General features: G+C 63.7%; 3 protein-coding genes across 10 annotated transcripts; 2 read left to right on the forward strand and 1 right to left on the reverse strand.

Annotated features, from left to right (window-relative positions):
• Positions 1 to 2,323: 2,323 nt before the first annotated feature.
• On the reverse strand, positions 2,324 to 10,064 carry PNCK (pregnancy up-regulated nonubiquitous CaM kinase). 8 transcript variants are annotated; one of them, XM_043570110.1, is made up of 13 exons: positions 9,583 to 10,059; positions 7,075 to 7,238; positions 5,317 to 5,386; positions 4,950 to 5,081; positions 4,635 to 4,709; positions 4,390 to 4,528; positions 4,126 to 4,249; positions 3,874 to 3,949; positions 3,667 to 3,779; positions 3,499 to 3,577; positions 3,322 to 3,409; positions 3,034 to 3,178; positions 2,324 to 2,700 (listed from the first exon to the last, which is right to left on the reverse strand). In XM_043570110.1, the coding sequence occupies exons 3-12, from the start codon at positions 5,382 to 5,384 to the stop codon at positions 3,041 to 3,043; spliced, it is 1,032 nt and encodes a 343-aa protein (XP_043426045.1). In that variant the 5' UTR covers positions 5,385 to 5,386; positions 7,075 to 7,238; positions 9,583 to 10,059; the 3' UTR covers positions 2,324 to 2,700; positions 3,034 to 3,040. The 8 variants fall into 8 exon arrangements, with proteins under 8 accessions (XP_043426045.1, XP_043426042.1, XP_043426049.1 ...); XM_043570107.1 differs by having other exon boundaries at positions 4,950 to 5,386; positions 9,583 to 10,064; XM_043570114.1 differs by lacking the exons at positions 7,075 to 7,238; positions 9,583 to 10,059 and adding an exon at positions 6,122 to 6,197.
• On the forward strand, positions 5,383 to 6,287 carry LOC122477177 (basic proline-rich protein-like). Its single transcript, XM_043570038.1, has 2 exons — positions 5,383 to 5,934; positions 6,024 to 6,287. Exons 1-2 carry the CDS (start codon positions 5,383 to 5,385, stop codon positions 6,285 to 6,287), a joined length of 816 nt encoding a protein of 271 aa, XP_043425973.1.
• Positions 10,065 to 14,955: 4,891 nt separating the features above from the next.
• On the forward strand, positions 14,956 to 23,866 carry SLC6A8 (solute carrier family 6 member 8). The gene is made up of 12 exons (XM_043571526.1): positions 14,956 to 15,284; positions 16,957 to 17,088; positions 18,042 to 18,291; positions 18,781 to 18,913; positions 19,776 to 19,910; positions 19,997 to 20,100; positions 20,189 to 20,313; positions 20,899 to 21,011; positions 21,132 to 21,453; positions 21,546 to 21,646; positions 21,734 to 21,904; positions 22,323 to 23,866. Exons 1-12 carry the CDS (start codon positions 15,023 to 15,025, stop codon positions 22,461 to 22,463), a joined length of 1,989 nt encoding a protein of 662 aa, XP_043427461.1. The 5' UTR covers positions 14,956 to 15,022; the 3' UTR covers positions 22,464 to 23,866.
• Positions 23,867 to 27,780: the final 3,914 nt, after the last annotated feature.

Below are 27,780 nucleotides of genomic sequence, written 5' to 3' on the forward strand. Positions count from 1 at the left end.
GTTGCTACCCAAGGCTGAAATGCTGTCACAGAGCCCCCCAGGCTCCTCCACCCCCTCACCCCCAGTTCTTGTCTTTGGCCGCACCAGCCCCTCCTGTCTCCCAGGCGGCCAGACTCACGGCCTAGGCACCCAGGCGACCCAAAACTTTCCTCTCACAAACTGCCCCCTCGGATGGGAAGGCCTGGGGGGGTGGGGATGAAAGGATGCCGCCTCTGCTGGACCTGGGGGTCCCCCTATCTCCTGGCTCCCGGATGGGCGGTGCAGCACTTCTCTCCCGAGTGAGGAGTTTCCCAGGGCCCGATTTGGGGGTGCGGGTGCGGGGTGGGGGGCACTGGAGGAGAGGAACGGTTTTGAGCAGCTGCCCCAGGTGGTGAAGGACAGGGAGGGCTGATGGACGGTTTTTCGATGTAGCCATGGCGCCGCCTGCTGTTCGGAGGCCAAATCGCACCCCGGGTCAGGACGGGCGGAGCCGCAGCCCCAAGCGCAGCGATGATGTGGCCATCTCCGAAGCAGGGCGACCCCGGCAAGGCAGGCTCCGGCACTTGTGCTCGGAGCTCCCTCAGCAGCCAGCACACTACTTGCCCAGCTCAGGTCTTTCTTATCATCTGAGTAAGCCCACCCCTCCATCACAGGGCCTCCATGAGGGCAGGTGCCTCGCACGGTGGGCCGAGCGGCTGGCACAAAGTAGAGGCCGAATCAGTATCTGATGCACAAAACAAGAACAGGTAGGCGTCATGAGAGTCCAGTGTGAGGATGTCAGAGGTGGCGGGACAGGGGATGACCGGGGCCCAAACGGGAGCTAAGCGGAGGCCAGACAGCTCATTGGAGGCGAGGAGACCGAGCCGTCGAGACCTGGCCGTGGCGCTGGCTGCCTCCGGTCCCCTGGAACGTGGGCAGAAACAGCAGACACGGGAGGACTGGATTATGTGACCCAAAAGCCTGGAGCGAAGGATGGCCTCGAAGTGGCCATGGGGACAGGAAAGGAAGCTGCCCACCCCCGCCCCCAGACCTGCCCTGGGCTCAGGGCCCCGTGGGGACTGCGCATGGGGCACTACAGGGCAGGAAGGGGGCTGGGGGAGAAAGCTGCAGAGGGATTTGTGTGCCTGAGAATGAGCGGGCGGGCGTGCCCACCCCGGGCGGTGCCCGTCCCCGGCTACCTGGAGGCGCCCTGCGCCTGGCCATTCTTCTCCGCGGAGGCCAGGCCCCTGGCTCCAACCCCAAAGGCTGCTCCAATCCTCCCCCCTCTCCCCCCACCGCCGAGACCCAGGCCAGCGCTGGGGTCTAACTGCCCAGGGGTCTAACTGCCTCCCTTCAGATCCTAAAGGCTGACAAAGAGAAAGGTCTTCTCGGTCAGGCTCCACAATGGGGGCTGACAGGGAGCCGCAGAGGAGGGGTGACCGGGGCGCCCAGAACTCTGAGAGCTCTTTCCCCCATGGAGGAAGGAAGGAGGCCAGCCCGGCAGGGCCAGGAGAGGCTTGGGGGTCCTGGCCAGCAGGGCGCCGGAGCCCTGGCTCACCCACAGTGGGGTTGCAAGGGTCAGGGGCCGCACAGGCCAGAGGACCGGCCGCCGCCCTTCGTGCCACGTGCCACAAGCCGTAACCAACCCAGCCTCCGTGTCCTAGGCTGTCTTCCCCTCCCCGTCGCCGCCCCCAGCACAGGGGTTCCAAAGCCACAGTACAGTACAGACGTTGAGGCCTCAGTGGCGCCCTCTCCTGGCTAAGGAGCCCCGCCTCCACCTTCTGAGGCCGGGGTTCCCCAGGCTTCCGCACAAGAAGGTGCCCGCTGGAACCCCTCTCTGTCTGGCCAGGGCCGCGGAAGAGTGGGGGGAGGAAGGGAGAGGCTGGAGGCCACAGCCCAGGGCTCTGGTCGTCCTCCAGCTACAGCGGGCCTCCACTTGCCCGTGAGCCCCTCCCAGCCTGTCCTGCAGCCCACCCCCAGGGGCCCAGAGACAGCGACCCCCATTTGGCCTCCCGCCACCGCCCTCGGCTGGCAGCCCACAAGGCCTGAGCTGCCTCCGTTTTCTCTCAAGGAGCCACAGCCACGTGCAGGCCGACCGCTGGGGTGGTGGAGCTGGCCAGCCAGGCCGCCTCTCGCCGGTGCTCTGGGGGGACCGGGACAGGAAATTCTTGAACAACTTGGGAGCTCGCCTGCCATGACGGGAGGGAGCAGAAGTTCAGGGGGCCGTAGGCGAGGTCGCGTGGCCGGGTCCCGCGGGCAGGGGGCCTGCCTCCTTGGTCTCCTTCCCACAGGTGACATCCATCCCCTCCGCCCTCATCCCCCCATCCCTGTCCCTTACCCCTCCCTCCAGCTCACCACTGGCCCATCGCTCTGTCTGTATTTATTGATTTGGGGAAAACTCGAGGGCCACGACACAAGTGGGACCACCACAGTCAGCAAAGCACAGAACAGCGTGCGGGAAGAGCTGCCCCCGGAAAGCCTCTTCGGCATCTAGAGCGGGTGTGGCGGTGACAGTGGAGCGGGATCTCCGTGGACGCACCCCGCCAGCCCCCGGGCGAGGGCGGAGCCTGGGTGGCAGAGCGGGGAGACCCACTCCTGCCCCAGCGCCATGCGCCACACCCACACATCTCCAACTTTCCAGCAGAGGCCAGCCCGGGGTCCCGGGGCTGGGGAAAGGGGACTGAAAGGGCCCGCCCACAGGAAGGGAGTCCAGGAGTCAGGGCACTCGGCCTCAGCATCTGCCTGGGGGCAGCGGGGAGGAGAGAGGAGCACGGGGAAGGGGGTGGTCAGGAGGCTCCCCCAGCCTCCCCCCGCCCCCCCATCCCAGTCTCGGTTCTCAGCAGCAGTGCTCCCCGCCCCGCCCCGGGTCTTGCCATCAGGCTCCTCATGATCCCTGCAGCCACCCGCCCCCTCTGGCCTCTATCGTCTGCTTCTGCCAGAACCCGGGCTCCTTCCCTCCACCTCCACCTTCGGTCCTCAGTCCTCTGCTCTGCGAGGTGGCCACATGGAGCCCGCCCTCCTCTCAGTTCACTCGGGGGTCAGCTCCCAGTGGGTGCAGGGCCCACGCCCGCACACCTGGGCGTCACCACTTGGGGGGCTGGCCAGACCCGAGGCCAGGGTGACTGTGGCGGGCCATCCTCCGCCCTGAGGCCTCCTCGCTCTCCGGGCTCTGCCCCAGCTTGCGGATGTGACGCAGGAAGGAAGTGGCGTTGAATGCTCGCTGTGGGGAGAGAGGGCCATCAGGCCATGCCCGGCAATGGCCCCAAGACTCTGAGGGCCACAGAGGCCACTGGCAACCGAGGCCGTCCCCTGAGAGGCGGGGACAGCCTCGAGCCAGGTCCACAGGCCCCTCTCCACACTGACCTTCCAGTGAGTCCGGGCAAAATTCTTCTGGATCTGCTCACTGACTGAGCCCAGGATGTCCTTGTCAAAGGCTGCGTCCCCAGAGATCCTAGGGGGAGGCCACAGGTCAGTGGCGGGGGAGTCTCTGAGGGTGTGGGCCCTCTGGTCCCGGGAGAGCTTGGCAGGGGCCCCACTCACCAAAGATGCTGTAAAGCCTGCTGGCAGGTGAACCTCTTCTGTGGGTCTCGCTCCAGAAGGTGCCGGATAAAGTCTTTGGCTGGAGTGGGGACGCCAGGTCAGCCCACCCCGTCCCCGCTGCCCTCATCACTGCCCCCTCCCTGAGCTCGGGGCCAGCTTCACGTTCACCTGATTCTGAGATGTCATCCCAAAAGGGAGAGTCAAACTCATAGCTGGCCCTCAGGATCTGGCTGAAGAGTTCAGGGTCGCTCTCGTCGTAGAAAGGGGGGTACCCACACAGCCTGGCACCCACACATGAATCACCCAGCTGCCGGGCCCTCCCCGACCCAGCAGGAGGCAGGCAGGCAGAAGAGGAGCCTCCCAGCGGTCACTCACAAGATGTAGGAGATGACACCCAGGGCCCACACATCCACAGCCTTCCCATAGGGTTTCTGCTCCAAGAGCTCCGGGGCTGGGGGCCAGAGACAGACAGACACACACCCGCACGCACACGTGCCGTGGCTTCAGTGCCGCCAGGCTCAGCCTGGTCGACCCCAGGGATGACCCACCGCCTACCCTTCCCCTGGCACCATGTCCCCCAGCCCCCTCAAGCCCCAGTGAGTCTCAGGGCGCGCCCCCCTCACTGACCCACATATCCTGGGGTCCCACAGGCGGTGCCCAGCACATTGCCAGTCTGGATTTTGGAGAGGCCAAAGTCGGAGACCATGATCTTGGAGTCCTCAAAGGGTGTAGCGTAGAGGAGGTTTTCCGGCTATGACACACGGGCGCCGGAGAAAGTGCCAGGTCAGCCCTGGCACAACCCCTGGGGCTGGGCACCCTCAAGTCCCCCAGACCCTCGGTGCACAGGGATGCCGGGCGTGGCCCCGGGCGGGCAGGCAGGAGGACGGGCACCTTGAGGTCTCGGTGCACGATGCCCAAGCTGTGCAGGTAGGAGACGGCGCCCAGGACCTGGCCCACTAGGTGGCTGGCGTCCTTCTCCGTGTAGGAGCCACGCTCCATGATGCGGTCAAACAGCTCGCCCCCCGTCACCCTGAGGGTAGCGGGGACTCGGCTAATTCAGGCCAGTCGGCCCCCACTCACCACCCAGCGCCAGCCCCAGCCGCCCCCCCGCCCCAGCTTGCCCCTGCCCTCCTCACAGCTCCATGGCCAGGTAGAGGTGGGAAGGGCTCTCGTGGACGTCCTCCAGAGCCACAATGTTGGGGTGGCTGACCCTGCAATGGCAATAGAAAGGCCCGTATGGGCCACCGCAGCCCCCTCTGGGCCTCTCGGGGCCTCGGAGTGCTTTGTCCCGGGGCCCCAGGGAAGGCTCCCTCCCTCTTCTCTTCCTCTGGCCTCTGCCCCGCTTACCTAGCACAGGCCACCTCTGCCTGGTCCAGCAAGGCAGAGCCCCGGGGCCAGGCGGTCGTGGGGATGCACTGAAGGCACAGGCCTGGCCAGGGGCGAGCACGCACCTGCGGAGCACGGCGATTTCGTTCTCCACCAGGGCCTCCTTGCCTCGAAGGGCCTTCTTGGGGATGCACTTGAGGGCGACGAGGTGTGAGGAGCCCCGCTCCTGGGCCAACACCACCTCAGAGAAGGCGCCCCTGAGGCAGAGAGGGGGAGGCAGGCAGGGAGGGGGAGAGGCGAAGAGGAGGAAAGGAGGGGGCGGGGAGGGAAAGCAGAGGTGCGGAGGGGGAAGGGCCCTCCTAGCTGAAGAAGATGGGGAGGCCCTCCCGGTCCCAGGCCACCCATCCGCCCCACCCCACACACACTCACACATTCGCTGACACACACACACACACACACACACACATCACATTCATTGACACACACACTCACGAGCCGAGCTTCTCCCGGATCTCATAGACGCTGCTGATGTCTTCCGTCTGTTTCTTGAGCAGCAGCATGTCTGTGGGGGGTCGGGGAGAGATGGAGGGAGGCCCCCTGCGTGAGGCCACCCTCAGTGGCAGCCCTGCTCAGAAACGCGTAAATCGCCCCCAGCCCCAGGCCGGCAGCATTTCGCCCCTCCCCCACCGCCCAGGCCCGCACTCCCAGGTGGGCGACTCCCAGCGAGGCCACCGCAGACCTTCCTCCCCTCCCAGATACGAGGCCGCCATCCGGAGCCCCCACCCCACCCCCGCTCTGGCACCTCGACGGCGATCAGCGCCCAGACACCCCTTCTCTGCCTCCATACAACCAAGGCAGCCGCGATCGGCCGGCTTCCAGAAGGCTCCGTGCACCCCCACCCTGTCCCCTCTGGGCCCACCCCCATCCACGGCGCCCACAGACGGCCCTCCCACACCCCCAGGCCTAGACCTGTCACCCAAGGCCCAGCGCTCACAGGCACTCGCGACTCAGGCCACCAACCCTCCCAAGATGCACCTGCGACCCCCGCGCCCAGCCGCCTGCCACGGCCACGGCCGCGGCCGCGGCCACCCACGCGGCCGCCCAAGTGCAGCCCGGCCCTCGGCGCCTCGGGGCGGGAGGGACTCGGCAGCCTGGGCCTCCCACGTCCCGAGCTGCGTGGGCCACGCCGGGCTTGACAGGTGTGTGCGGGGGCGCGCGGGGGCTGCGGCGGCCGTGGCCGGGACTCCCACGCGCCCCCGCCCGCGCGCGCCCGCGCCTGGGAGCGCCGGGTGCGGACCTGGAGCGGAAACTGCAGCGTCGCCTCGCGCAGTGGCCGCCGCGCCGAGCCCCCCGCCCGCGCCCCGCCGGACCCGCCCCCTCCGCGCGCGCCCCCGCCGGCCGCTGGCGACCGAGCGAACGTGCGGTGGCCGAGCGCCGCCGCGGCGCTGCAGGGCGCCTTGTAAGGCAATCGGCCGGCGCGCCGGCCCCCACCGCCTCCCTCCTCGTGTCATTCGTGCCGGTTCCTGCTGGCTCCCGGTCCCTTGGCGGCCTGGCTGGGCCGGCCCCAGGGCCTTTGCACCACCTGCTTTTGCTGTCCGAAAGTCTCTTCACCCACATGTTGACATAGCTCGCTGAGTGCCCTGAGGTCTCTTCCCTCGCGCCAGCCCTGCCACTGCCATTTCTGCCACCCTGGCCTGAGCCACCATCCGCACTCAATTGGAGGACAGCAACAGCCTCCCCATTGGGGTCCCTTTGTCCTCGGACCCCACCCTTCGCCCCTCCTACCCACAGTCTCTTTCCCACCGAGCAGCCAGAGCATCTCCTATATCTGGAGATCGTTTCACCGGACCTCCGGACCCTTCCACAGCCCTCCAGGCCATGAGGCAAAGCACAAGTGCTTACGGTGGCCTAAGGGCTCTGCATGATTGGTCCCCCTTCCCTATCGCTGCTCTGGCCCATTTCCACCCAGTCTCCCGCTCACTCAACTAGCTCTAGCCAGCTCCAACCACACTGGCTTCCTAACCGGCCCTCAAACACACCACACATGCACCTGCCCCAGGGCCTTTGCACTCACTGCCTCTCTGCCTGGAATGCTCTTCACTCAGATACCTGCTTGGCTTGCTCCCTCACTCTGTCAGTCTCAACTCAAATTTCACCTCCTCAAACAGGCCTCCGCTGCCCACCCACCCCAGTCTGTAGAACACCACCCTGCCTGCCCTGTCTTCAGGAGATCCACCACTGCAAAATCACCTTCTCTGTCTTGTCTTCCTCATCAAAGAATCCACTCCCAGAAAGTGTCTCTGCTGAACCAGCTTGGGAAATTAGTGCAACATTCAATCCTTCATGCAACAATTAGTTGATTCCTCCCATCCGGTCCCATCTCGGTCTGGCACTCCTCCTAGGGGGTCCAGGCCCTGCCAGGGATGGGGGGAGAGCTGTTCTGGCTGTTGACAGGAGTACATCCATACAGGTCAGTGCTGCACAGGCTTCATGGAGTCACGGGAACTGCCTGCTGAATGCATCTCCACAGGGGTGTGTCTGTAGTCCTTGGCATGACACAAAGTCTCTTTTTTTTTTCTAAATTTTTTTAATGTTTTTTTTAAATTTATTTTTGAGACAGAGAGAGACAGAGCATGAGCAGGGAAGGGGCAGAGAGAGAGGGAGACACAGAATGTGAAGCAGGCTCCAGGCTCCGAGGTGTCAGCACAGAGCCCGACGCGGGGCTCGCACTCACGGAACGTGAGATCACGACCTGAGCCGAAGTCGGACGCTTAACCGACTGAGCCACCCAGGCGCCCAGTCTCTTCTTTTTTTTAAAGTTTATTTATTTTGAAAGAGAGAGAGAGTGAGCATGAGCAGGGGAGGGGTGGGCGGGGGGGATGGGGAGACAGAATCCCAAGCAGGCTCCGTGCTGTCAGTACAGAGCCAGACACGGGGCTCGATCTCACCAACCATGAGATCACAACCTGAACCGAAATCCAGAGTGAGACGCTTAACCTGCTGAGCCCCCCCAGGTGCCCCTGACACAAAGCCTTTCAAGAGAGTCCATGGGGCCGACAGAGGTTTTTCAAAATCATCTTTCCAGAACTCAGCTCCCACCTGTCTCTGTCCAAAACGTGGTAAGTCTGAGACGATCCCTCCAGTTCCTGCTCCCCAGCCCTTTCCCAATGGTTACAAGTCAGCAGGTCGGATCCAGGGCTGCTGTTCTGGTCAAGCCAGAAGGAATTTTACCAGAGCCCCGAGGTCACAGATTGGAACAAGAAGTGTAATTTATATACATTTGTGTTTCAGAGAAATACAAAGCATGAGGAATAAAAGCCCAGAGAAAGACAGCACAAGGGGATGTCTCTGAGGGGCAGCGGACAAAAAGTGGAGGCAGGAAGAAAAGAACTAACTTCCAAAGGGAACATGGAAAGAGTTTGAGACGGACACTGGGATCAGTTCACCGGGTGATTTTAATGCCATTGGCCTCATGTCAAAAGTGGTATCACGGTTGTTGTGGGTTTTTTTAACAGTATTTTTAAGACACCAGAAAGCACACCCTTTGCAACTGTTTGAACATCCATTGAAATATCGTAGACGTCAACTTCAAAATGCACACGTGTGTTGAGTGGTTGGGATAAAGAGCTTTTCAAAATCCTTTCCGGGGACCCCTTAGAGAAAAATTAGCTCAGAGTTGACCACAGGCCTCAATGTAAAATACCAAACCTTTAGAAGAAAACAGAGGAGAAAAATCTGTCTTAGCGTGGGCTTGGCGATGAGTTTTTATTTATCTATCTATCTGCCTATTTATTTACTTACTTACTTACTTCCTGATTCTTAAGAAGGCTCTGCACTAGGCATGGAACCCAACGCGTGGCTTGAACTCACAACTCTGAGATCAAGACCTGAGCTGAGATCAAGAGTGAGACGCTTAACCAACAAGCCACCCGGGCGCCCTGAGTTTTTAGATATAATATGGAAAGCATGGCCCGTGAAAGAAAATGTGAGAAACTGGACTGTATCGAAATTTTCAATGTTTGCTCTGCAAACAACACCGTTAGAGAAAGAGAAGAAAAGCCACAGGCTGGGGGAAATGTCTGTAACAGACAAATCTGATAAAGGACTGGTATTCAAAATAAACAAGGAGCTCTTAAAACTCAACAAAAGAAAACAAACAGCTCGATTAAAAAATGGGCAAAAACAGGGGCGCCTGGGTGGCGCAGTCGGTTGAGCGTCCGACTTCAGCCAGGTCACGATCTCGCGGTCCGGGAGTTCGAGCCCCGCGTCAGGCTCTGGGCTGATGGCTCGGAGCCTGGAGCCTGTTTCCGATTCTGTGTCTCCCTCTCTCTCTGCCCCTCCCCCGTTCATGCTCTGTCTCTCTCTGTCCCAAAAATAAATAAACGTTGAAAAAATAAATAAATAATTAATTAATTAAAAATTAAAAACGGGCAAAAACAAAGAAATGCAAACAAGTAAGCATAGGAAGAGATGCTTGAGGTCCTACGTCCACAGGGAAGTGCAAAAAATATTTTTAATGTTTATTTTTGAGAGAGAGAGAAAGAGTACAAGCAGGGGAGGGGCAGAGAGAGGGGGACAGCAGAGAGCCCGATGTGGGGCTCCATCATGACCTGATCGTGACCTGAGCCCAGGTCTGACAGTTAACACTTAACCGAGCCCCGCAGGCACCTGGGAAGTGCAAATTACAAAACTAAATGTACTCTTCCCAAATGAGGGAGCAATCGTGCTTCTATTTACCTAAAGGAGTTGAAAACTTACGTCTACACAAACGGCGGCACGGAAATGTTTAGAGCAGCTTTGTTCATCATCATGCCAACACTGGAAGCCACCCTGATGTCCTCAGGTAGGTGAATGGATAAAGTAACTGCTCGGTGAAACAAGTCCGCCTGAAAACAGCAACATACTGTAAGATTCTCTTTATGTGACATTCCAGAAGAGGCAAAAAAGGTAGAGAGAGGGACCACATCAGGGGTTGCCAAGGGTTTGAGACAGGGGAGTCCCGGGTGGCTGGGGGAAGCCTAGATGTTTAGGGCTGGGAGGCCGGACACCCTGGAGAAGTCAAGACCCAGAGAAGTGGACAGCAGAAAGAGTGAAGCTTAACATACACAAATTTTAAAATAATCCTTCAGGAAAGTGGGGGATCCCAGGAAGGAATGCAGACCCACCAAAGAATCTAGGTGGATTACAGATGTATGCAACCACCTTGCTGAACGGGATTGGGGGAAAGGGGCTGATGAAAGTCACTAGGAAATGAGGGGATTGGACGGGGAGGGGGGTGGGGGGGCAGGGTTCACTTTAAAGTGGAGACACCTGAAGTACAGGCACGACCCCAGCCCGATGACCGAGGCCGACATACAGCGGTGAGTCATGCTGGCAGCTCCTCGTCTCTATAACCATCACCCGGGCTACTCGTGACAAAAACACCAGACAAACCAAACTGTCCAGGCGGTTAAACATGAAGAAAGTCTAAGAGGAGACGTGACAACAAATGCAGTGTGGTCCCGGGGCAGAGCAAGGACATTAGAGGCAAGCTGAGGAAATCTGAGTTCTGACTACGGACTTGAGTTAATAACTGGTTGGTTATTGTAACAACGCGTAGGCAGGGCGCCGGGGCGCAGAGGCACCCGGTTCGAGGGCCCCAAACACACCAAGTTCAGCCCCTCCAAACTCCAAAGACAGAGAAACTAGGGGTAGTGAAACAGGAAAGGGACTTATTTCGGTGAGGCCAACAGCGGGAAGACAGAGAATACTTCCAGGTTTGTAGAACAAAAACGTGGGGCGGACGGAGGCGGGTGCATGCGGGTGGGCAGTGAAGGTCAAACGGATTGTGTGTTCCGGGGCGGGATCTTGCTGGCTCGGGGGCAGTCCCTCTGCTGGAGGGGGTAGTTTCGGTTCCCATCTGGGGGTGCTTTGCCAACAGACCAGCTGGAAGGGAGAGGCCAACTGGCAAGGGTGAGGTCAAAATGGAGCTGGCCGAAGCCCTCTGTCAAATACAGCACACTAATGTGCAGTCTTGCAACAGGGGAAGCTGCGCCCCCACCCCGCCCCGCACTGCCCTGCGTAGGGGTAGGAGGCTCAGATTGCCCCTCCCTAGTCCTGGGGACCCTCCAAACCTCCAGCCCCCAGCCCCGGGGCAGCTCCCTGCCCCAGTCGTGGAAATCACAAAGCCCTTCAAGGTGGATCCCACCCTTTGTTCCCAGCTAATTCTAATTCCAAAACTCCTTGTGCCCCTACCCTATCTCCTGGTGCCCCTGGGATAGCCAGCCACTCCCGGGTGGGGCACCCCCCTCACCCACGGGCCCGCTCCTCAGGCCGTGGCCACCCGAGATCGGGTGGGCCACGCAGCCCCAGCCTCTGTGGGCACAGGGTCCAATTCCCAGGCCTCCCCGGACAATGAGAGCCTTCCGCTCACACCCCCTTCCTGCCCTCCCTCTGGCTCTCTCCTCCTCCTCAGCTCCTCCGGCAACTCCAGCCTCACTGGGCTCTGAAAGGCAGCCCCCCCTGCCTTGGGCCCAGGAAACCTGTGCTTGTCACTTCGAAGCGGCCTTGGTGAGAGGCCCCCACCCACTCCCTCACGTGCTCGGGAGCCAGCCTCATGGGGGTACAGGGGCCTGGCAGGAGCCACGGAGGCTTAGACCGGGCTTGCAGGGGGGAAGGTCTCCTGGCCCTCGGCACCCCACTCACCCCCAGTGGCTCCCGCCCACCCGGGGAGGAGAGGGGGGCAAGATATACCTTCCCCAAGCCCCAAGAACCCCCCACCCCCGCCGCCACCCCAAGGGCTGCAACTCCCTCCGCTTGTGTCCTGTTCAGATGGTCAGCACCAGCCCCAGGAACGCTGTGGCTGTCCTTGGCAGATCGGAAGCTCCCACGCGCTGCTTGGGGCAGCACCACAGGAGCCAGAGTTCTGGCCTCCAGCTCCCACTCGGGGCGACCCCCGCCGATTCATCCTGGCCGGAGGCGAGGACCAGTCCATGAACTTCGCACCCCATAGATGCCCAGCTCGCCTTGGCAGTGCAGGTGCCAGCGGATGCACACCCATCTCTCTGGCCTCCCCGGGACAGGTGGCAGCCAAGCCGAGTCTGCAGGGGCAGAGGGAGGTCAGCCCAGACAGCGGGCTCGGCGCGGGTCACGGGGGCAGGTCAGCTCAGGGGGCACGCTGCTCTGCAGTGCTGGGAGCCCACATGCCAGCTCTTGCCCAATTTTGTGCACCTCGGAGAGGAATCTGACTCCGTCTCCAGCACAAACAAAAGCCCAGAGAAGATCAGATGGGGAGGGACAGGGGAGATTTGTCCAGCGTGGTTGCTGGGGCTGAGAGGAGGAGGCCACTGGGGCCCGGGGCGGGGGTGGGGGGGGCGTGGTTACCTGCTTGGGGAAGACTGGAGTGGCGGGGGGGGGGGGGGGGGGGGGAGGCGCAGCAGCCCTGTCAAGTCTGGTCTGGGGGCCTGTTGCACCCCCCAGGTCATGGAGCGCCCCCCAGGTCATGGAGGAGGGTCTAGAGACACCCCATGAAGGCTCCCCCTAGAGGGGTGCCAGCTTGGGTCCTAGAGCCCCGGAGCTCCCCCGGCCCTTCTCAGCACTCACCTCCCCCTCGGGCCTCCCTGTGGCCCCTCCGGCCAAGCTGCCCCCCCTCCCAGCAGCCTCGGATCTCACGGATCTCACGGATCTCACGATCTCACGCAGGCAGCTCACTCACTGCTCAGCCACTGGCCTTTGAACCTGCCTCCCCTCCCAGGGGAGAGGAGACCCGCCCTTGGCTCCTTCAAAGGCCCTCCTCAGGTTCCCCAGGTCTTGCCGCCTTCACCCTGGGCCCTTCCTGCAGCGGCAGCCATTTCCCCAAAGTGCCACCCGCTGGCCCACACCCCCTCCAGTCACTGCCTTCTCTCCCCGCCGCGCTCCTGGTACAAGCAAGATCTTAAATTCTCGAAAGGGTTGCCTGCGCCCGGCCGAGTCCGCGCGTCCTCACTTCCCCCTGCTTGTCAGGGCGCTGTCTGACCTCTGCCCGAAGACCATGTCCATCACGGCTACCGCCCTCCCTTCCGCGGGCACCCCCGCCCCCCCCCACCCACCGGGACGAGATCTGTGGTTCACTGGGCTACTCGTCTTTCCCCTCTGCTCTTGGTCCCCGGTGGCCCCCACTTCTCCACGATGCCTACATGTCACACACTTCTCGGTGGCCTCTGTCTGCAGACCAGCTTCAGTCTGACACCGGGCCAGAGAAAACTCCAGTTAGGGTCTTCCGATGAACAGAGCCGCCCTGCCACCTGGCACATCCCCAAGCCTCACCCCCCCACCCCCCCCCTTCCCCTGACCCAACCTGAGCACAGGCCACCTGGCCAGGCTTCCACAAAGCCCCCGCCCCGGAGGCTACTCCAGCCATCCTGGGAGGAGGGCCTGCCCCTCCTCACCCAGCAGGCTCAATCTGGCTCGGGCCAGAACTGCTTTTCTTCTAAAAGCCGCCGGATGGCTGAGGGTTTAGCTTAACAGGATGAGCCATCTGGGGACTGCAGCCTGGTGATCGCAGAGTCTGGGAGTGGTGGGGGGCGGGGGCACCCTTCCCGTCCCCAGGCCAGGACAACGACCCTTTCCTTCCCCACCCCATGGCTGCTCTTCGCCCTGCAAAGTTCCCAACAGGCTGCTCGGCTGTGGGTCGGGAGGCTGCCGAACACCCTTGCTAAAGGGAGGCCTGAAGGTCCCTGGAGAGAGAAGCTGTGCAGGTGGGGGGTGCCGGGCCTCCCAGCTGAGGCCTTCGGGGGAGGGTCTGTGCACCTGACAGGCACCAGGGGGCAGCCTTGCCCTATTCGTGCCTGAATCTCCAGCACATCTGGCACGGGTGGGGGCAGCGAGGGTCCCTGCGACCCCTCCTTGGTGACAGTGTGTTGCTTTGCCGGGCAGGCTTGTCCTCGCCCACTTAGGAGACTCAGAGAGACTTCTCACCCCAAGAGCTGGGACGCTGACCTCAAGCTTCCAGGGTTTCGACGCTGAACGCCAGGAGGAGGCAGGGCGGTGCCTCTGGTAAAGCCCCCCCCCCCCCCCAGCACACCTGGAGACAGAGCCCCAGTCCAGCCTTTCCCTCGCCGGCCAGCTCAGCCCCACTCCCTCGGGAGGCAGAAGCAGCCGGCAGGCCCTCTGGTGCGGGGCGCCAGGAAGCCCTAGGCCTTGGTACCCACCACTGGCCCAGGCCCTAGCTGGGACTCAGAGAAGGGCCAGAGGGCTGGGACAGACTGGAAGGAGGTGGGGAGAAGAGGAAAGGAGGGCAAGGATGGCTGGAAGGCAGCCAGGGAAGTGGCTTTCCTAGAACCAGGAAGGGCAGGTTAGGAGGGGCGATCTGGGAGGGAGCCAGGCCCAGATAAACTCGGGGTCAGGAGTGGCTCTGTCCCTGGGAAGGACGTGCTGGTCGGCGCCCCAGGTAGCAGCCATCCTGCTTCCCGCCGGAGTGGCGTCTCCTCATCGGGAGGAGGGAAGGAGGAGGTGGGCGGAGTGACGGGGAGGGCGGGACGGCGGGGGGAGGGGGACCAGCCCGGTCGTGGGGGTGGGGCGACAGTGACATCACCGGGAGTCGGTTCTTAAGCGGCAGCCGCTCGGACCGGGAAAGAGAGGGACGGTCGGAGCGCGGTGGCGAGTCGCTGAGCCCGCCGCGGCCCCGAGAGCGGCTGGAGCCGCCGCCGCCGGGAAGGAGGGGCGAGCGCGCCTCGGCCGTCGCCGTCGCCGCCGCCACCGCCGCCGCCGCCGCCGCCGCCGGAGCCGCGAGCGAGCCGGGCAGCCGCGCCGGCCCGGGCCGGGGCGGGGGGCGCGGGCCGCAGGCCCCTGCTCCGGCCGCCGCTTGCAGACCGTGGGCGCCCGATGCCGCCCGCGCCCCGCTAGGCTGAATTTCGGGCCGGGCAAGCCGCCGCCGCCACCGCCCGAGCCGCGGACAGGAGTCTCGGGAGCCACCGCCGCCGCCCGGCCGGGCCCCGCCGCCGCCCGCGCGCCCCCGGGCCCCCGACACACATGAGATTCTTCAGGCTCACTTTCAAGTGCTTCGTGGACTGCTTCTGACCGCGCCGCCCCGCCTCCCCGACCCCCGGCCCGGCCGCCCCCGGCCCCCCGGCGGGCCCGCGCCTTCGGGGCCCCCCAGCGCCACCGGCGCCCTCCGCCGCCCGTCCGCCCGCCCCCGCGAGGCGCCGCGCCCCCCGGCCCGGCCGCGCGGCCCGCCGGGGCCATGGCGAAGAAGAGCGCCGAGAACGGCATCTACAGCGTGTCCGGCGACGAGAAGAAGGGCCCCCTGATCGCGCCCGGGCCCGACGGGGCCCCGGCCAAGGGCGACGGCCCCGCGGGCCTGGGGGCGCCCGGCGGCCGCCTGGCCGTGCCGCCGCGTGAGACCTGGACGCGCCAGATGGACTTCATCATGTCGTGCGTGGGCTTCGCCGTGGGCCTGGGCAACGTGTGGCGCTTCCCCTACCTGTGCTACAAGAACGGCGGAGGTGAGCGCCCCCGCCCCGCCGCGTCCCCGCTCCTCCTCGCCAGGAGCCCCCTCCCCCGCCCGCCCCACCGGGGCGTGGGGCCGAAGTCCGGGATAGGGGGTGCTGGAGACCGCCCCTCGCTGGCCGCTGCCGCTCGGTGGCTCAGCCCCGGCGGCCTCCACCCCCCAGCCGGTCATGTGCCTGGCAGTGTGTGGGGGGAGGGGGCCGGCGAGCCAACTGCCGAAGCCCCGGGACTGCCTCCCCCCCGGACTCCTGGCGCAGGGGCCCCGGAGTGATTGGCCACGGAGGTGGGAAGGCGATGCCTGCCCCCTGGGGGGCTCCCAGAGGTGAGGAGCCCAGGCTGCCCCCGCCGGTCAGGCACACAAGTGGCACATTGTGCGGGGCCCCCACGTGTGCACACACGAACACACACACACACAATGGACTACTCTGTCCCTCCCCCTGCCCTCTCCTCCCCTCCCCTCCCTTCCCCTCTCTTCTCTTCCCCTCACTCCCCTCTCCTCCCCTCCCCTCCCTTCCCTTCCCCTCCCCTCCCCTCTCCCCTCCCCTCCCCTCCAGCCTGGGCCTGGAACACTGGGTGCCTGAGCCAGGCTTGGGTAGCCTGCGGCCTGGGCCGCCTGGCGCCGCCGCTGGACACACTGCACGCATACCCCATGCCCGCCTGCCCCGGGCCCAGCTTAGCAACAGCGATAGCCACTGGGTGTCCTGTGACTGCAAAGTAGCGCTGGGGCTGGGGGAAAGCCATGGTGACTGGATGATGGGTGGGAAACTGAGGCCCAGAGTGAAGGCCTTGGCCCAAGGTCACACACAAGAAGGATGCTTGGGACCAGCAGCCGGACAAGCTGCAGCCAAGCCCGACTTCTGAGTAATGCAGAGCTGAGCTGGGGCAACAGAAGGGGGCCTGGAGAGGACAGGAGAGCAGACGGGGGGGGGGGGGGGAGGCTGCTGATGCCCAGCTCCCCTTAACCCCCCACCTCTGCCCTGTGGTCTCTGGCCCCACGTTGCCTGCAGCCTCTAGAGCCAGGCTCACCAGCGTTTGTACTACCCCACCTTGACTCCCTCTGTCTTTGTTCACCGATACCTCGAGATCCCCCCCCCACCGTGCCCCCTGGCAGAAGACTGCCACCCACCCTCTTCCCTGGACCTTCATGCTTGCAGGCAAGTGCCTGGGTGCAGGAAAACCCAGGCTCCCCGTCCTTGCCCAAGCCAGACAGGCCCCCAGGCCGGAGTGCCAGCCATGGCGCACACACGCACGCACACGGACGCATCCACATGGCCTCACCGCTCTTTCCCGTGCTGCCTGGCCAACTGCGACACGAGGCCGTATGTGTCCTCCGTGCCTGTTAGGTCACCCTCGGTGACGGTGGGGCCAGAAGCCTTGTGAGCACAGGGGCCCCCTACCCAAGAAACAGGGCTGTAAGCATCGGGGGACGGCCACATCCCTCCCGACATTCCAACCCCCTCCTCCCAGCAAGGCTGTTCACCTTGCAACTCTGAGTCAGTGGCCACCCCCTGCACTGATTCACCCACTGGGAAGTTAGGATGGGGCCGGGGAGGAGCCCGGAGCTGGCTCCTCCCTGGCCTCCCACGGCTTCCGAAAGCTGGGCTGGCCAGCCAGGGGCTAAGGGGCCGCCCTGGGCAAGTGCCCACCCTTGTGTTCTTCCTCCCCCAGGTGTATTCCTTATCCCCTATGTCTTGATCGCCCTGGTCGGAGGAATCCCCATTTTCTTCCTGGAGATCTCACTGGGCCAGTTCATGAAGGCCGGCAGCATCAACGTCTGGAACATCTGCCCCTTGTTCAAAGGTGAGCGGCCCCAAGCCGGTCCCGTTTGCCCTCTCCCTCAGCGACCCCTCCCCTTTCCCACTGCTAGGGCAAAACTGGCACCCACTTGAGAAATCTTGTCTCATCTGAGCACCAGGTCGGGGACCCGGTGCATAACCCCCAAGTCACGAGTGGGAAGCCGGAGGATCTGGAGACCACCCAGTGACCTTAGGCATGCGGGGAATGGGAGTCGGAGACTGGCCTCTCCACCAGGGTGAGGGTGCCCAGGCCCAGCAGAGCCGGGAACAGACCCTGCCAAGCATACTTGGCTCACCGGGGCTGAGCAGAGGGTGCAAGAACAGGAGATGATGTCAAGGGCCAGCTCTCCCAAGGCCAGAGGGCCAGCCTAAGGAGGTGGGGGAGCAGCTGTGGGAAGTTCAGGGAGGATCTGAAGGGAAGGACTATTGGCAAAAGTCACTTTAGAGCTCCTTCTGCATGTGGGCAGTGTCCCTGTTATCTCTCAAGGCCTTAGGAGGGACCCTGGGGAGGCCAGGGCTCAGAGAGGCGAAGTGACTGGCCCCGGTTGCCCGCTGAGAGAGTGACCATCTCCCACACCACCCCAGGTCACCAGGAAGCCCCCAGCTGCTGAGTACTGGGGGCCACTGGGGGGCCAGCTGGAGGCTTGGCCCTCCATCAACCGCCACGGTGGCAGTGGGACCCAGAAGGGGACCCGTGTGTGAGACTAGGGAATTCACAGGAGCTGAGGCTCCGACTGCAACAGGAGGGGAGGGTTCAAGGGAGGAGCCTTGAGCCAGCCCTCTAGTGTCGGGCTACTCGGACAAGTGAGAGTCCAGGGGCTCTCTGCATCTGCCCTCCCCACCATCCTCCCACCACATCTCAGTCATGCTCCAGACTTCTCTGAGCTCGGTAGGATAGATAAGGGGGGCGGTGGGGAGCAGCCAAAGAGCCCACGCAGAAACTCCTCTTCTTCCCAGGCCTGGGCTACGCCTCCATGGTGATCGTCTTCTACTGCAACACCTACTACATCATGGTGCTGGCCTGGGGCTTCTATTACCTGGTGAAGTCCTTCACCACCACGCTGCCCTGGGCCACATGTGGCCATACCTGGAACACTCCTGACTGTGTGGAGATCTTCCGCCATGAAGACTGTGCCAATGCCAGCCTGGCCAACCTCACATGTGACCAGCTTGCTGACCGCCGGTCCCCTGTCATCGAGTTCTGGGAGTGAGTCAGGCGCCTCTGGGCCAAGCCCTGCCTGTCCCTGTCTGTGGGCTCCCCATATGGCCCGGGTCTGCGTGTGCTGGGGCCCGGCCCCCTGGGGGGCGGGGGCGGGGCGGGATGCCGAGCAGGGGCCACTCCCAGGCCCTGCCTGTCCTCCGGGAGCCCCCCACGCGGTCCCTAGGGGAGCTGGAATGGACGGGCCTCACTCCCTCACCACTTCTTGGTGCCGGGCATCGTCAGTCCCCTTGTGCCTGCCAGCCTGGGGGAGGGGAGACCACCGAGGGCACGACCAGCCTCTGGCCAGGGGCTCCCGGGCTCCTGCCTCCCGCACTGCAACGCCTCCGGGCTGTGGGCTTGGGCTGGGTGCCCGGGTGCCCAGGGGGGCCCAGCTGGACCCGAGGGCTGCGGCACGGGGGAGTACTGCCCCGGCGACAGCTCCCGGGTCGCTTTGCCCTCTGCTGCGGCAGCCCTGACGGGCTGTCCCTCCCCTAGGAACAAAGTCTTGCGGCTCTCTGGGGGGCTGGACGTGCCAGGGGCCCTCAACTGGGAGGTGACTCTGTGTCTGCTGGCCTGCTGGGTGCTGGTCTACTTCTGTGTCTGGAAGGGGGTCAAGTCAACAGGAAAGGTACAGCTGGAGGCGGGCGGGCGGGTAGGCGGGGGGGGTGATGATGGCAGGGGTGGGGGCAGCATGGCCGATGGGGAGAAGAGGCATCTCCACTGCGGGGGGGGGGGGACCCCCGCCACGCGAGGTGACCGGGCCAGAGCCTGAGGAGGGGGCAGGTACTTGAATCCAGGCCACTGGATTTCCCACGCATGCCTGCGTAGTCAGTCCTCCCCACCCTCCAAACTCCAGCCCAGACGGCTTCCGTCCTGAGGGGACAGGCCCAGGCGACAGCCAGCTGAACTTGCCCGTGTCGGGCATCCCCGCCCCAGTTTCCCTCTCTTCCTCACTCACTACTTCCTCACTCTCTGCTTTGCGGCCAGCCTGGGGGGACCCGGCCCGTGGTCCTCCCTTGCCTACCTGTCCTGCTCTGCTGAGGGTGGGAGGGAGGCAGAGGTCTTCGCGGTCACCTCGCTGTCGCCTCTGTCTCTGGCCGGCCCAGTCCACTCCAGACTACCCAGGACCCTGCCCCTGTGCAGAGAACCACCTGCCGTCAGGGGCACGGGAGGCATGGGACCTGCCTCCAGGCCGATGTCCTGCTCCCCACCCGGGGAAGGTCCTGCCTCCATCCTCCCTCTACAGCTGACCTGTCCTTGCGGGGGCGGCCGATGGCCAGCTGAGCACTCCGCTTCCTTCGGGAGGAGCCCAAGCTCTGAGGAATAGAAGGGGGGGCTGCAGGCTGGCCTCCCGCTTGACCTCGGAGCGGACCGTACCACAGTGGGGGGAGTGCGGCCCGCCTGCCCCCCTGCTGAGGCTGGGAGCCCCTAAGTGGGGAGGCGGGGGCCGCAGGGCCCCTTCTGAGCAGCGCCCCCCACCCCCACCCCAGATCGTGTACTTCACGGCTACATTCCCCTACGTGGTCCTCGTCGTGCTGTTGGTGCGGGGAGTGCTGCTGCCCGGCGCCCTGGATGGCATCATCTACTATCTCAAGCCTGACTGGTCGAAGCTGGGGTCCCCTCAGGTGAGGGGGCGGTGGGCTGGACAGGACGAGGGGCGGGCCAGGCCGGCAGGGCCCCTCACCTCCTCCCCGCCCTGGTCTATCTCCAGGTGTGGATAGATGCCGGGACCCAGATTTTCTTTTCTTACGCCATCGGCCTGGGCGCCCTCACGGCGCTGGGCAGCTACAACCGCTTCAACAACAACTGCTACAAGTAGGTGCCGCTGTCTGCCCCCCGCCCCTGCCGCGCGTCCTCGGGCAGCGGGTGGCCTGACCAGTCCCCGCGGCCCCTCTGCCCCCAGGGACGCCATCATCCTGGCCCTCATCAACAGCGGGACCAGCTTTTTCGCTGGCTTCGTGGTCTTCTCCATCCTGGGCTTCATGGCCGCAGAGCAGGGCGTGCACATCTCCAAGGTGGCGGAATCAGGTGAGGACCCCGACCCCTCCGCCCGGCCTTCTGTCCTAACAGACCCCATCCGCGAACACACGTGCACACAGACGTTCTGGGAAACGAGAGACAGATTCACTTCGCTTGTCCCGTCACTCGGGGCTGAGGGAGGCCTGGCCGAGCAGCTGCCAGGCACAGCTATTCCCGTCGGCCCCGAGCCGGAGCCTCAAGGGCCGGGCCACGGGGGGCCTCGAGCTCTCGTCCGTCCGTCCGTGCATCCCTCCCCGGGGCCCTGGGCTGAGCCCCTCACATTCGGCCAAGTGTTGCAGAGGGAGAGGAGGGGCTTTCTGGGGTGAACGGTGACCGGTGATCACAAGGGCAGCCGGCCGGCAAGACCCGGAGCCTGAGCCAGACACCCCGCTCTCGCGGGCTCGGCCCCCCCCCCTCCCCGGCAACACCTTGACTCAAGGGGAAAGGCCCCCAGCCACCGCACGCCCCGGCGTCATGCCTCAGTTTGGAAGCTCAGGGAAGGGGAGAAGGGGAGGGCGGCGGGCGACGAGGCCGGACGGAACGGAACGCGGGCGCGGGACACAGGTGTCGAGACCCTGCCGCTTCCCCCTTCAGGGCCCGGCCTGGCCTTCATCGCCTACCCCCGGGCCGTCACGCTGATGCCTGTGGCCCCCCTCTGGGCTGCCCTGTTTTTCTTCATGCTGTTGCTGCTCGGCCTGGACAGCCAGGTTTGCGGGGGGGGCGGGGGGGACAGGACAGAGGGTGCCGGGAGGGTGGGGGAGGCCCCGGGGCGATGGGGGACGGCTGGCAGGTGGCCGCAGGGGCGTGGCCTGAGCGCCCGGCCACAGTTTGTAGGTGTGGAAGGCTTCATCACCGGCCTGCTCGACCTCCTCCCGGCCTCCTACTACTTCCGTTTCCAAAGGGAGATCTCCGTGGCCCTCTGCTGCGCCCTCTGCTTTGTCATCGACCTCTCCATGGTGACTGATGTGAGTGGGGGCGGGGTGGGGGCCGCCCCAGGCCTCCCGCTGCCTGCCACCTTCCCTGACCCGGCTCCGGCTCCGTCCCCAGGGCGGATGTACGTCTTCCAGCTGTTTGACTACTACTCGGCCAGCGGCACGACCCTGCTGTGGCAGGCCTTCTGGGAGTGCGTGGTGGTCGCCTGGGTGTACGGTAGGTCCGGGCCCCGGGGCGAGCTGGGGGTGCGGGCTGGAGCAGGGGTGGTGGGGCGTCCGGCTCCAGCCCTCCCGCCTCGCTTGCCCCAGGAGCCGACCGCTTCATGGACGACGTCGCCTGCATGATCGGGTACCGCCCTTGCCCCTGGATGAAATGGTGCTGGTCCTTCTTCACCCCGCTGGTCTGCATGGTAAGGGCCGGGGGAGGCCCGAGCCGGGGGAGGGGTGCCGAGGGCCCGCCGCTGGCTGAGCGCGCGGCGGGGGGTTCTCACCCGCAGGGCATCTTTATCTTCAACGTGGTGTACTACAAGCCGCTCGTCTACAACAACACCTACGTGTACCCGTGGTGGGGCGAGGCCATGGGCTGGGGCTTCGCGCTCTCCTCCATGCTGTGTGTGCCCCTCCACCTCCTGGGCTGCCTCCTCAGGGCCAAGGGGACCGTGGCTGAGGTCAGTCCCCTGCACCCCCTCTTCCCTGCACGACTCCCTCCTTCCCTCCCTCCCTCCCTCCCTCTCACCCACCGGATCAAGGCGTTTTCCTCCCAAGTGCCCCTTCTCCCACCCACTACTAGGATGTAGCATCACGCTAGGAGTCTCTGGGCCAGAAGTCTCTGGGCCGGCACACAGGGGGGGTGGATGGAAGGAACGCTGAGCCTCCAGGTCCCGAGGTCACGGCAGGGGGAGGAGAGAGAGGTCTGTCCCTAGCCCCTGCCCCGTTTCCCTAGGACAGAGTGTGGGGTGTGGTCAGTGTCCGTGGGAGGGGCCCCGGACCCCCACCCGTGGCAGGTGGTGGGAAGTGGAGAGAGACCAAGGGGAAAAAGTGTATGCGCCCCGCCCGGGGACTTGAACGTGTCCCTCTCTCCTGCAGCGCTGGCAGCACCTGACGCAGCCTGTCTGGGGCCTCCACCACTTGGAGTATAGAGCTCAGGACTCCGATGTCAGGGGCCTGACCACCCTGACCCCAGTGTCCGAGAGCAGCAAAGTGGTGGTGGTAGAGAGCGTCATGTGACAGGCACCCCGGCTCACATCACCAGCTCACCCTCTTGTAGCCATAGCAGCCCCTGCTTCGGCCCCCAACCCCTCCCGGGGGCTTGCCTTTCCCTGACACTTTTGGGGGTCTGCCTGGGGAGGGGGGGGAAGCACCACGAGTGCTAACTAAAATAACTTTTTTTCCATTTTTAATAAAACGCCAAAAATATCACAACCCACCAAAAATAGATGCCTCCCCACCCCCCACCCAAGCTGGTATACACGCTGCTTCCTAGGCCCTGCCCACCGCCCTCCCCCTAGTGCCCGCCGCAGATGCGCCTCACCGGCCCCCAAGTGCGCCTGCCTCTCCGGGCTCTGCCCTGCACACCCCAGGGTGGCCCCTTGAGGAGGCAGCGGCGGCTGCTTGGGGGACAGGACAGGAGAGGGGAGGAGGGAGGTGGGGGAGGGGCTGCGGAACCAGGGCGAGTATTTCAGCCGGGCTAGACCCCCTCTCCCCGTCCCAGTCCCTATCCTAGAAGCTTAGAGAGCCAGCCAGCAAGGGAACCTTCCGGTTCCCGCGCCAATTGCCACCAATATCAGTTGTGTGAGCTTGTGTACGAATGCATGTGTGCGTGAGTATGTAGGATAAACCTAGATCTCTTAGCAAAGGTGACTACCAGGTGTAAACTGTGCCTGTGGGCTAACGAGGCTTGTATTTTGCACATTTTATAAAAACTTGAGGAAAAGAGATTTCTGCTTGTATATTTCTAAAGAGAAAACCGCCCAGCGTCCCTCTCCTTGCCGCTCCCTGCCCCTCTCAGCACCCCTGAAGTCCTCTGCCCCAGCCAAGGAGTGTGAATTTATAGATCTAATTTTCATAGGCAAAAGCTTCAAGCTGTTGAGCGCGCGAGTCTGTCGTGTGGGTGTGCATGTGTAGCGCCCGGCCCCAGACCGGGTGGAGGAGTGCATGGCCGCGGGGGGTGGGCGTGGGGGGGCCGGAGCATCCCCGCACCCCCTCTGCCCGCGAGGCGAGGTGGCGGGGTGAGCGGAGGCGGCATCCTGACCCCTGGGGGATCTGGGGCTGCTCACCTGGAGCGCTCAGGCCCGCCCCCGCCCTGCCCCCTGGGCCGGGCGCCACTGCAGGGATCTGAGGTGGGCACCGGCCAGGGAAGGGACCCCGGGCACGGCTCCCACCTGCGAGCTTAAGGCTGATGCACTTTCCACGGCTCAAGTCTTCCATGTAGCAGCTTTAATTAACCCACGTGTGTGTCACGTCCGATTCCGAGACAGCCGAGCGGACCCTAGAAAGGCTTCCCCCACCCCGCGCCACCCCGACGTCGGTCGGAGGGGTGGGACTGGGTGAGGGCGGGGGTCCGGCGGGGACATTCTTACTGTGCTAAAAAGCCACTGCAAACATAGCAATAAAACATGTCATTTTCCAAAGCCGGCTCTGGCTCCACCTCTGCTTGTCGCGAGGGGTAGTGGGGTTGGGTCAGGGGTGCTGGGGCTGCAAGCGGGGGGAGCCTTCCCACCTCGAGCTGCTTCCTCGGGCGAGTATTCGTTGTGAGGGTCTGCGCCCGGCGCTGTTCCAGGAATAGGGGTAGAGAAGGTGACAAAGCCGGGAGAAAGGGTAACTGGAGAGGAAGGCCAAGAGCAGGGAAGGTGGGTGGGAAGTGGCCAGCGCGGAGACTCCCCAAGACGGCCCAAACACACACTGCACCCGACAGAGCAGGTCACCTCCCGAGGGACAGGTGGGTGGGGCTGCTAGGAAGGAGGCTGGGGACAAGGTTTCAGCAGAGCCCAGGAAGCCGGACAGGGCACGAGCAGCATACTGGGGGCCTGTCTGCAAGGCCTGCGAGGCCGTCCGCAACAGGGCTGCGGGCGGTTGGGACGCAGGGTCGAGAGGAGCCAGGGAGATGCCGTGAGCCTGAGCACTTGAGCACCGGGAAGGGCAGCACTGCCAGGCCCTCCCTGCACCCAGGGAGATGCGGGAGAGAAGGTCTGGAGGTGGCGGTGGCCACTGACTGTGGGCCTACTGTGCCAGAGATGTCGCCTCAGTGGGAGTGTCTCGTCAGCAGGTGGACAAGGAATCTGCAGTTCCAGAAAGAGTCTGGACTGGAGAGAGAACATTAGAGGCTCTCAGCACACAGAGATGGGCCAGAAAGCCCTGAAGCTGCACCAGCTCGCCAAGGGCAGCTGAGAGCCGTGTAGAGGGACAAGCGGCCCACGCACAGAAACCTGGGGTCCTGGGACACCCTAGAGATGGCAGAGGAGAGAGGGAACTGGCAGCAGAGACTGAGGAGGGGTGGCCAGGGGGAGGGAGGGACCCCAAGCGCAGGGTGGCCTCCTGGATCAGGAGTCTCTCACACACACACACACACCTAGGGCGGGAGGTGATCAGCTCCCCGGGGTGCTGCTGATGGTCCAGGGCGATGAGGCCCTAGGATGCTCACTGCGTGTGACAGCATCCTGGAGATCTGCACAAGACAGGGTCGGGCATACAGGGACATGCAGAAGCCTGATTGGCGTGGGATTAAGAAAGAAGGGGCAGGGGGACACCTGGGTGGCTCAGTCGGTTAAGCATCTGACTTCAGCTCAGGTCAAGACCTCACAGCTCGTGAGTTCGAGCCCCGCATCGGGCTCTGTACTGACAGCTCAGAGCCTGGAGCCTACTTCGGGTTCTATGTCTCCCTCTCTCTGCCCTTTCTCCGCTTGCACTGTCTCCCTCTCTCTGCCTCTCCCCCGCTCACATTCTCTCTCTCTCACAACTAAACAAACATTAAAAACAAAAAAAGTAAGAAGGGTGGAAGCAACAACCCAAGTGTCCCCTGATGGGAGGAAATGGATGAACGAAATGTGGCCGTTCCATACAACAGAACATTATTCAGTCTTAAAAAAGAAAAGAAAATTGGGGCGCCTGGCTGGCTCAGTCAGAACAGCATGTAACTATTGATCTCGGGGTCATGAGTTCAAGTCCCACATTGGGGGTAGAGATTACTTAGATAAATAAAAACTTAAAAAAAGTGAGAAGTCGATACCTGCTACAACGTGGCTGAACCTCGAAGACCTTATGCTGAGGGAGAGAAGCCAGACACAAAGACACTGCAGGAGACGGCTTCTGTGAGGTACACAGTTACGTTCACAGACAAAGTAGGATGGTGGGTCAAGGTTGAGAAGTCTGGTGCTCACGCCGGAGGCCGGCCTGCGGAAGGGCGGTGGCCCCTCAGAGGGACGTACCGGCTTGCTTCCCGCCGCAGTCCCTCCCGGGCCGGTGCCTGCTCTTTGGCAAGGCACGGTCCCCGTACGGAGGAGGGGCTTTAGCGCTCAACTACACGGCCAGGGGGAAGGGGGGCCTCTGGCTCGTGATGCCGCCACCAGCCATGTTGCGGTGGTCACCGAGAACCTGGATGGGGCAGGTCCCCACAGAGCTCAGAAGGGAGCACTGGCTGAGCAGGCCCGACTGCAACTCAACCCAGGCCTGTGCTGGCACGCGGAGGTGCCTGCCTGCGGGACTCGGCACGGCCCCGTGGCACGTGGGCCGTGTCCCAGGCCCTCCCATTTCGCCCTGCCCTGTTGACTCCCCCATCGACAGTCTCTGCCTCCGCACGCACAGATCGGAGCCCGCAGCCTAGCGTCACCCTCTGGCCCGCTCTGCTCGCTACCCTGGGCTCACCCCAGCTCCTTACCATCTCCACTCCCCCCACCACGGCCAGGCCTCGGCCCAGGCTTCGGCACCTTTTCCCAAATGGTCTATGAGCCACCTGCCACAATGCCACCGAAGACTCAGGAAACATCGACATCATTCAAAAAGAAGTCCACGGAAGTCGGGACTGCTCGGCTGGGACCCTGAGAGCAGTGGGCAGTCCCCATTTACTCCGGAGTCTGCCTCTGTGGTAGGGGCTCAGGACACGGGGTCTGGCAACCTAGTGGGAGGCAGGTAAGGGAAGGAATCAGCCCAGGACTGTGGTGCACCATGGCCTACCACAGCCAGAGGCAAGGGAGAGGACACCATGGGGCAAAGGGGCACACGGGCCCACTGGAGCAGAAGGCTGCTAGCAAAGTTTCCATGGTGGCCCTCCAGTCACGGCTAGTCTACCACCCCCGATACTGTCTCGTTCCCTGTCCAGACAGGGTACTCTGAAAGCAGTCTGGTGCTGCTTTCTCCTCTGCCTGGTCCAGAGCCTGACACTGAGGGGGCCCAGGGGCTGCCCGAAGTTGGCCAGGGAAGAACCCACAGACACAATGCTTGGACTCTGGCCTCTAGAAGTTCGCAGGAGGGCGAGCTCAAGGGAGGGTAAAGTGGTCAGGGAACACTTCCTGGAAAAGCGGGCCTATCCCTCGGCCTCGGCACAGCAACCAGAGAGCCTCACCCATAGTCCCCGCCCCCACCCCCCCATCAGACACCACCTCACCACTCACGAGAGCATGGGGAAGGGACACTGGCGAAGGCAGCCCAGGCCCAGGCCCGGCCAGGTCAGGAGCAGCGCGAGCACCAGCTAGCCACCGGCACTAACATCTCCAGGGGTCCCCCCAGTTCCGAAAGAAAACCCCTCCGGCCTGCTCCTCCTGCCCTCCTACCATCCTCAGGGCCAGCGGAGGATGAGCACCGCATGGGAGATGGGCCACAGCTGCCCCGCCACCCGTGCCCTGGGCCCTCAGGCTGCTCGAGGACCAGGCCCTGTTAGCAGAGGGCACCTGCCACAGCCAGTCAGGGGCGGGGGGAAACGCCAAGGTGGAGCCCACTGCAAGAGTGGGCTCTCCGAGCAGGTAAGCACACCCCACATGGGCCCAGGGTTGCAAGCAGCAGAGGGGGCACCCTCCCCACCACCTAGCTCTACCCTAGGCCAGTCATAGGTGACCGTCAAGGGCAAGTCTCCTGCCTTAGCAGGCATTAGTCAGAGGTCATCCCGCAAACCTTCAGGAGGAAGTGGGGCAGGGAGCGACTTGTGGCACTCTGCCACGTTCCGTCTGTCCTACAATGTGATGGAACAGGCTCAGAGGAGGCGGGCAAGCCTGCCACCCGGAAGCCCCACCGGTTTACTGAGTCTCTCAAGCTTCCCCGGGCCCAGTGGCCAACCCAACAGGTCAGACGCGCCCCAACCGGCCATAAAATAAGGCCTGCCTGGGGAGCAGGAGGCAGAGGGACAGAGAGAGCAAGTGTGGGCCTGGGCGCAGCCTGGGAGGAGGGAGCCCTTAAGGAAGAAAATTTTTCTTCGGGAAGAAAATAACCTGAAGGCCTCCAGGACCAAAGCCTGGGGGTCTCTATCAGAGCCACCTGCTGCTACCTTCCTGGTCACTCCCAGGAGGGGAGGAGGAGACGGCCTTCTGGTGGCCTCAGTCACACACATGAAGCGCGG

This window comes from Prionailurus bengalensis, chromosome X (assembly GCF_016509475.1).
Source record: "Prionailurus bengalensis isolate Pbe53 chromosome X, Fcat_Pben_1.1_paternal_pri, whole genome shotgun sequence".
NCBI lineage: Eukaryota > Metazoa > Chordata > Mammalia > Carnivora > Felidae > Prionailurus > Prionailurus bengalensis.

Excerpts from the sequence above, each read along its gene's own strand:
- LOC122477177 (XM_043570038.1), top strand. The coding sequence starts at position 5,383 with ATGTCTGTGGGGGGTCGGGGAGAGATGGAGGGAGGCCCCCTGCGTGAG. Across the intron at positions 5,935-6,023 it reads CACGCGGCCGCCCAAGTGCA|GTGTGTGCGGGGGCGCGCGG; the intron begins GCCCGGCCCTCG and ends CGGGCTTGACAG.
- SLC6A8 (XM_043571526.1), top strand. The coding sequence starts at position 15,023 with ATGGCGAAGAAGAGCGCCGAGAACGGCATCTACAGCGTGTCCGGCGAC. Across the intron at positions 17,089-18,041 it reads CATCTGCCCCTTGTTCAAAG|GCCTGGGCTACGCCTCCATG; the intron begins GTGAGCGGCCCC and ends TCTTCTTCCCAG. Across the intron at positions 21,454-21,545 it reads GGTGGTCGCCTGGGTGTACG|GAGCCGACCGCTTCATGGAC; the intron begins GTAGGTCCGGGC and ends CGCTTGCCCCAG.
- PNCK (XM_043570107.1), bottom strand. The coding sequence starts at position 5,257 with ATGTGTGAGTGTGTGTGGGGTGGGGCGGATGGGTGGCCTGGGACCGGG. Across the intron at positions 4,529-4,634 it reads CTCTACCTGGCCATGGAGCT|GGTGACGGGGGGCGAGCTGT; the intron begins GTGAGGAGGGCA and ends CGCTACCCTCAG. Across the intron at positions 3,950-4,125 it reads TGGGACCCCAGGATATGTGG|CCCCGGAGCTCTTGGAGCAG; the intron begins GTCAGTGAGGGG and ends TCTGGCCCCCAG.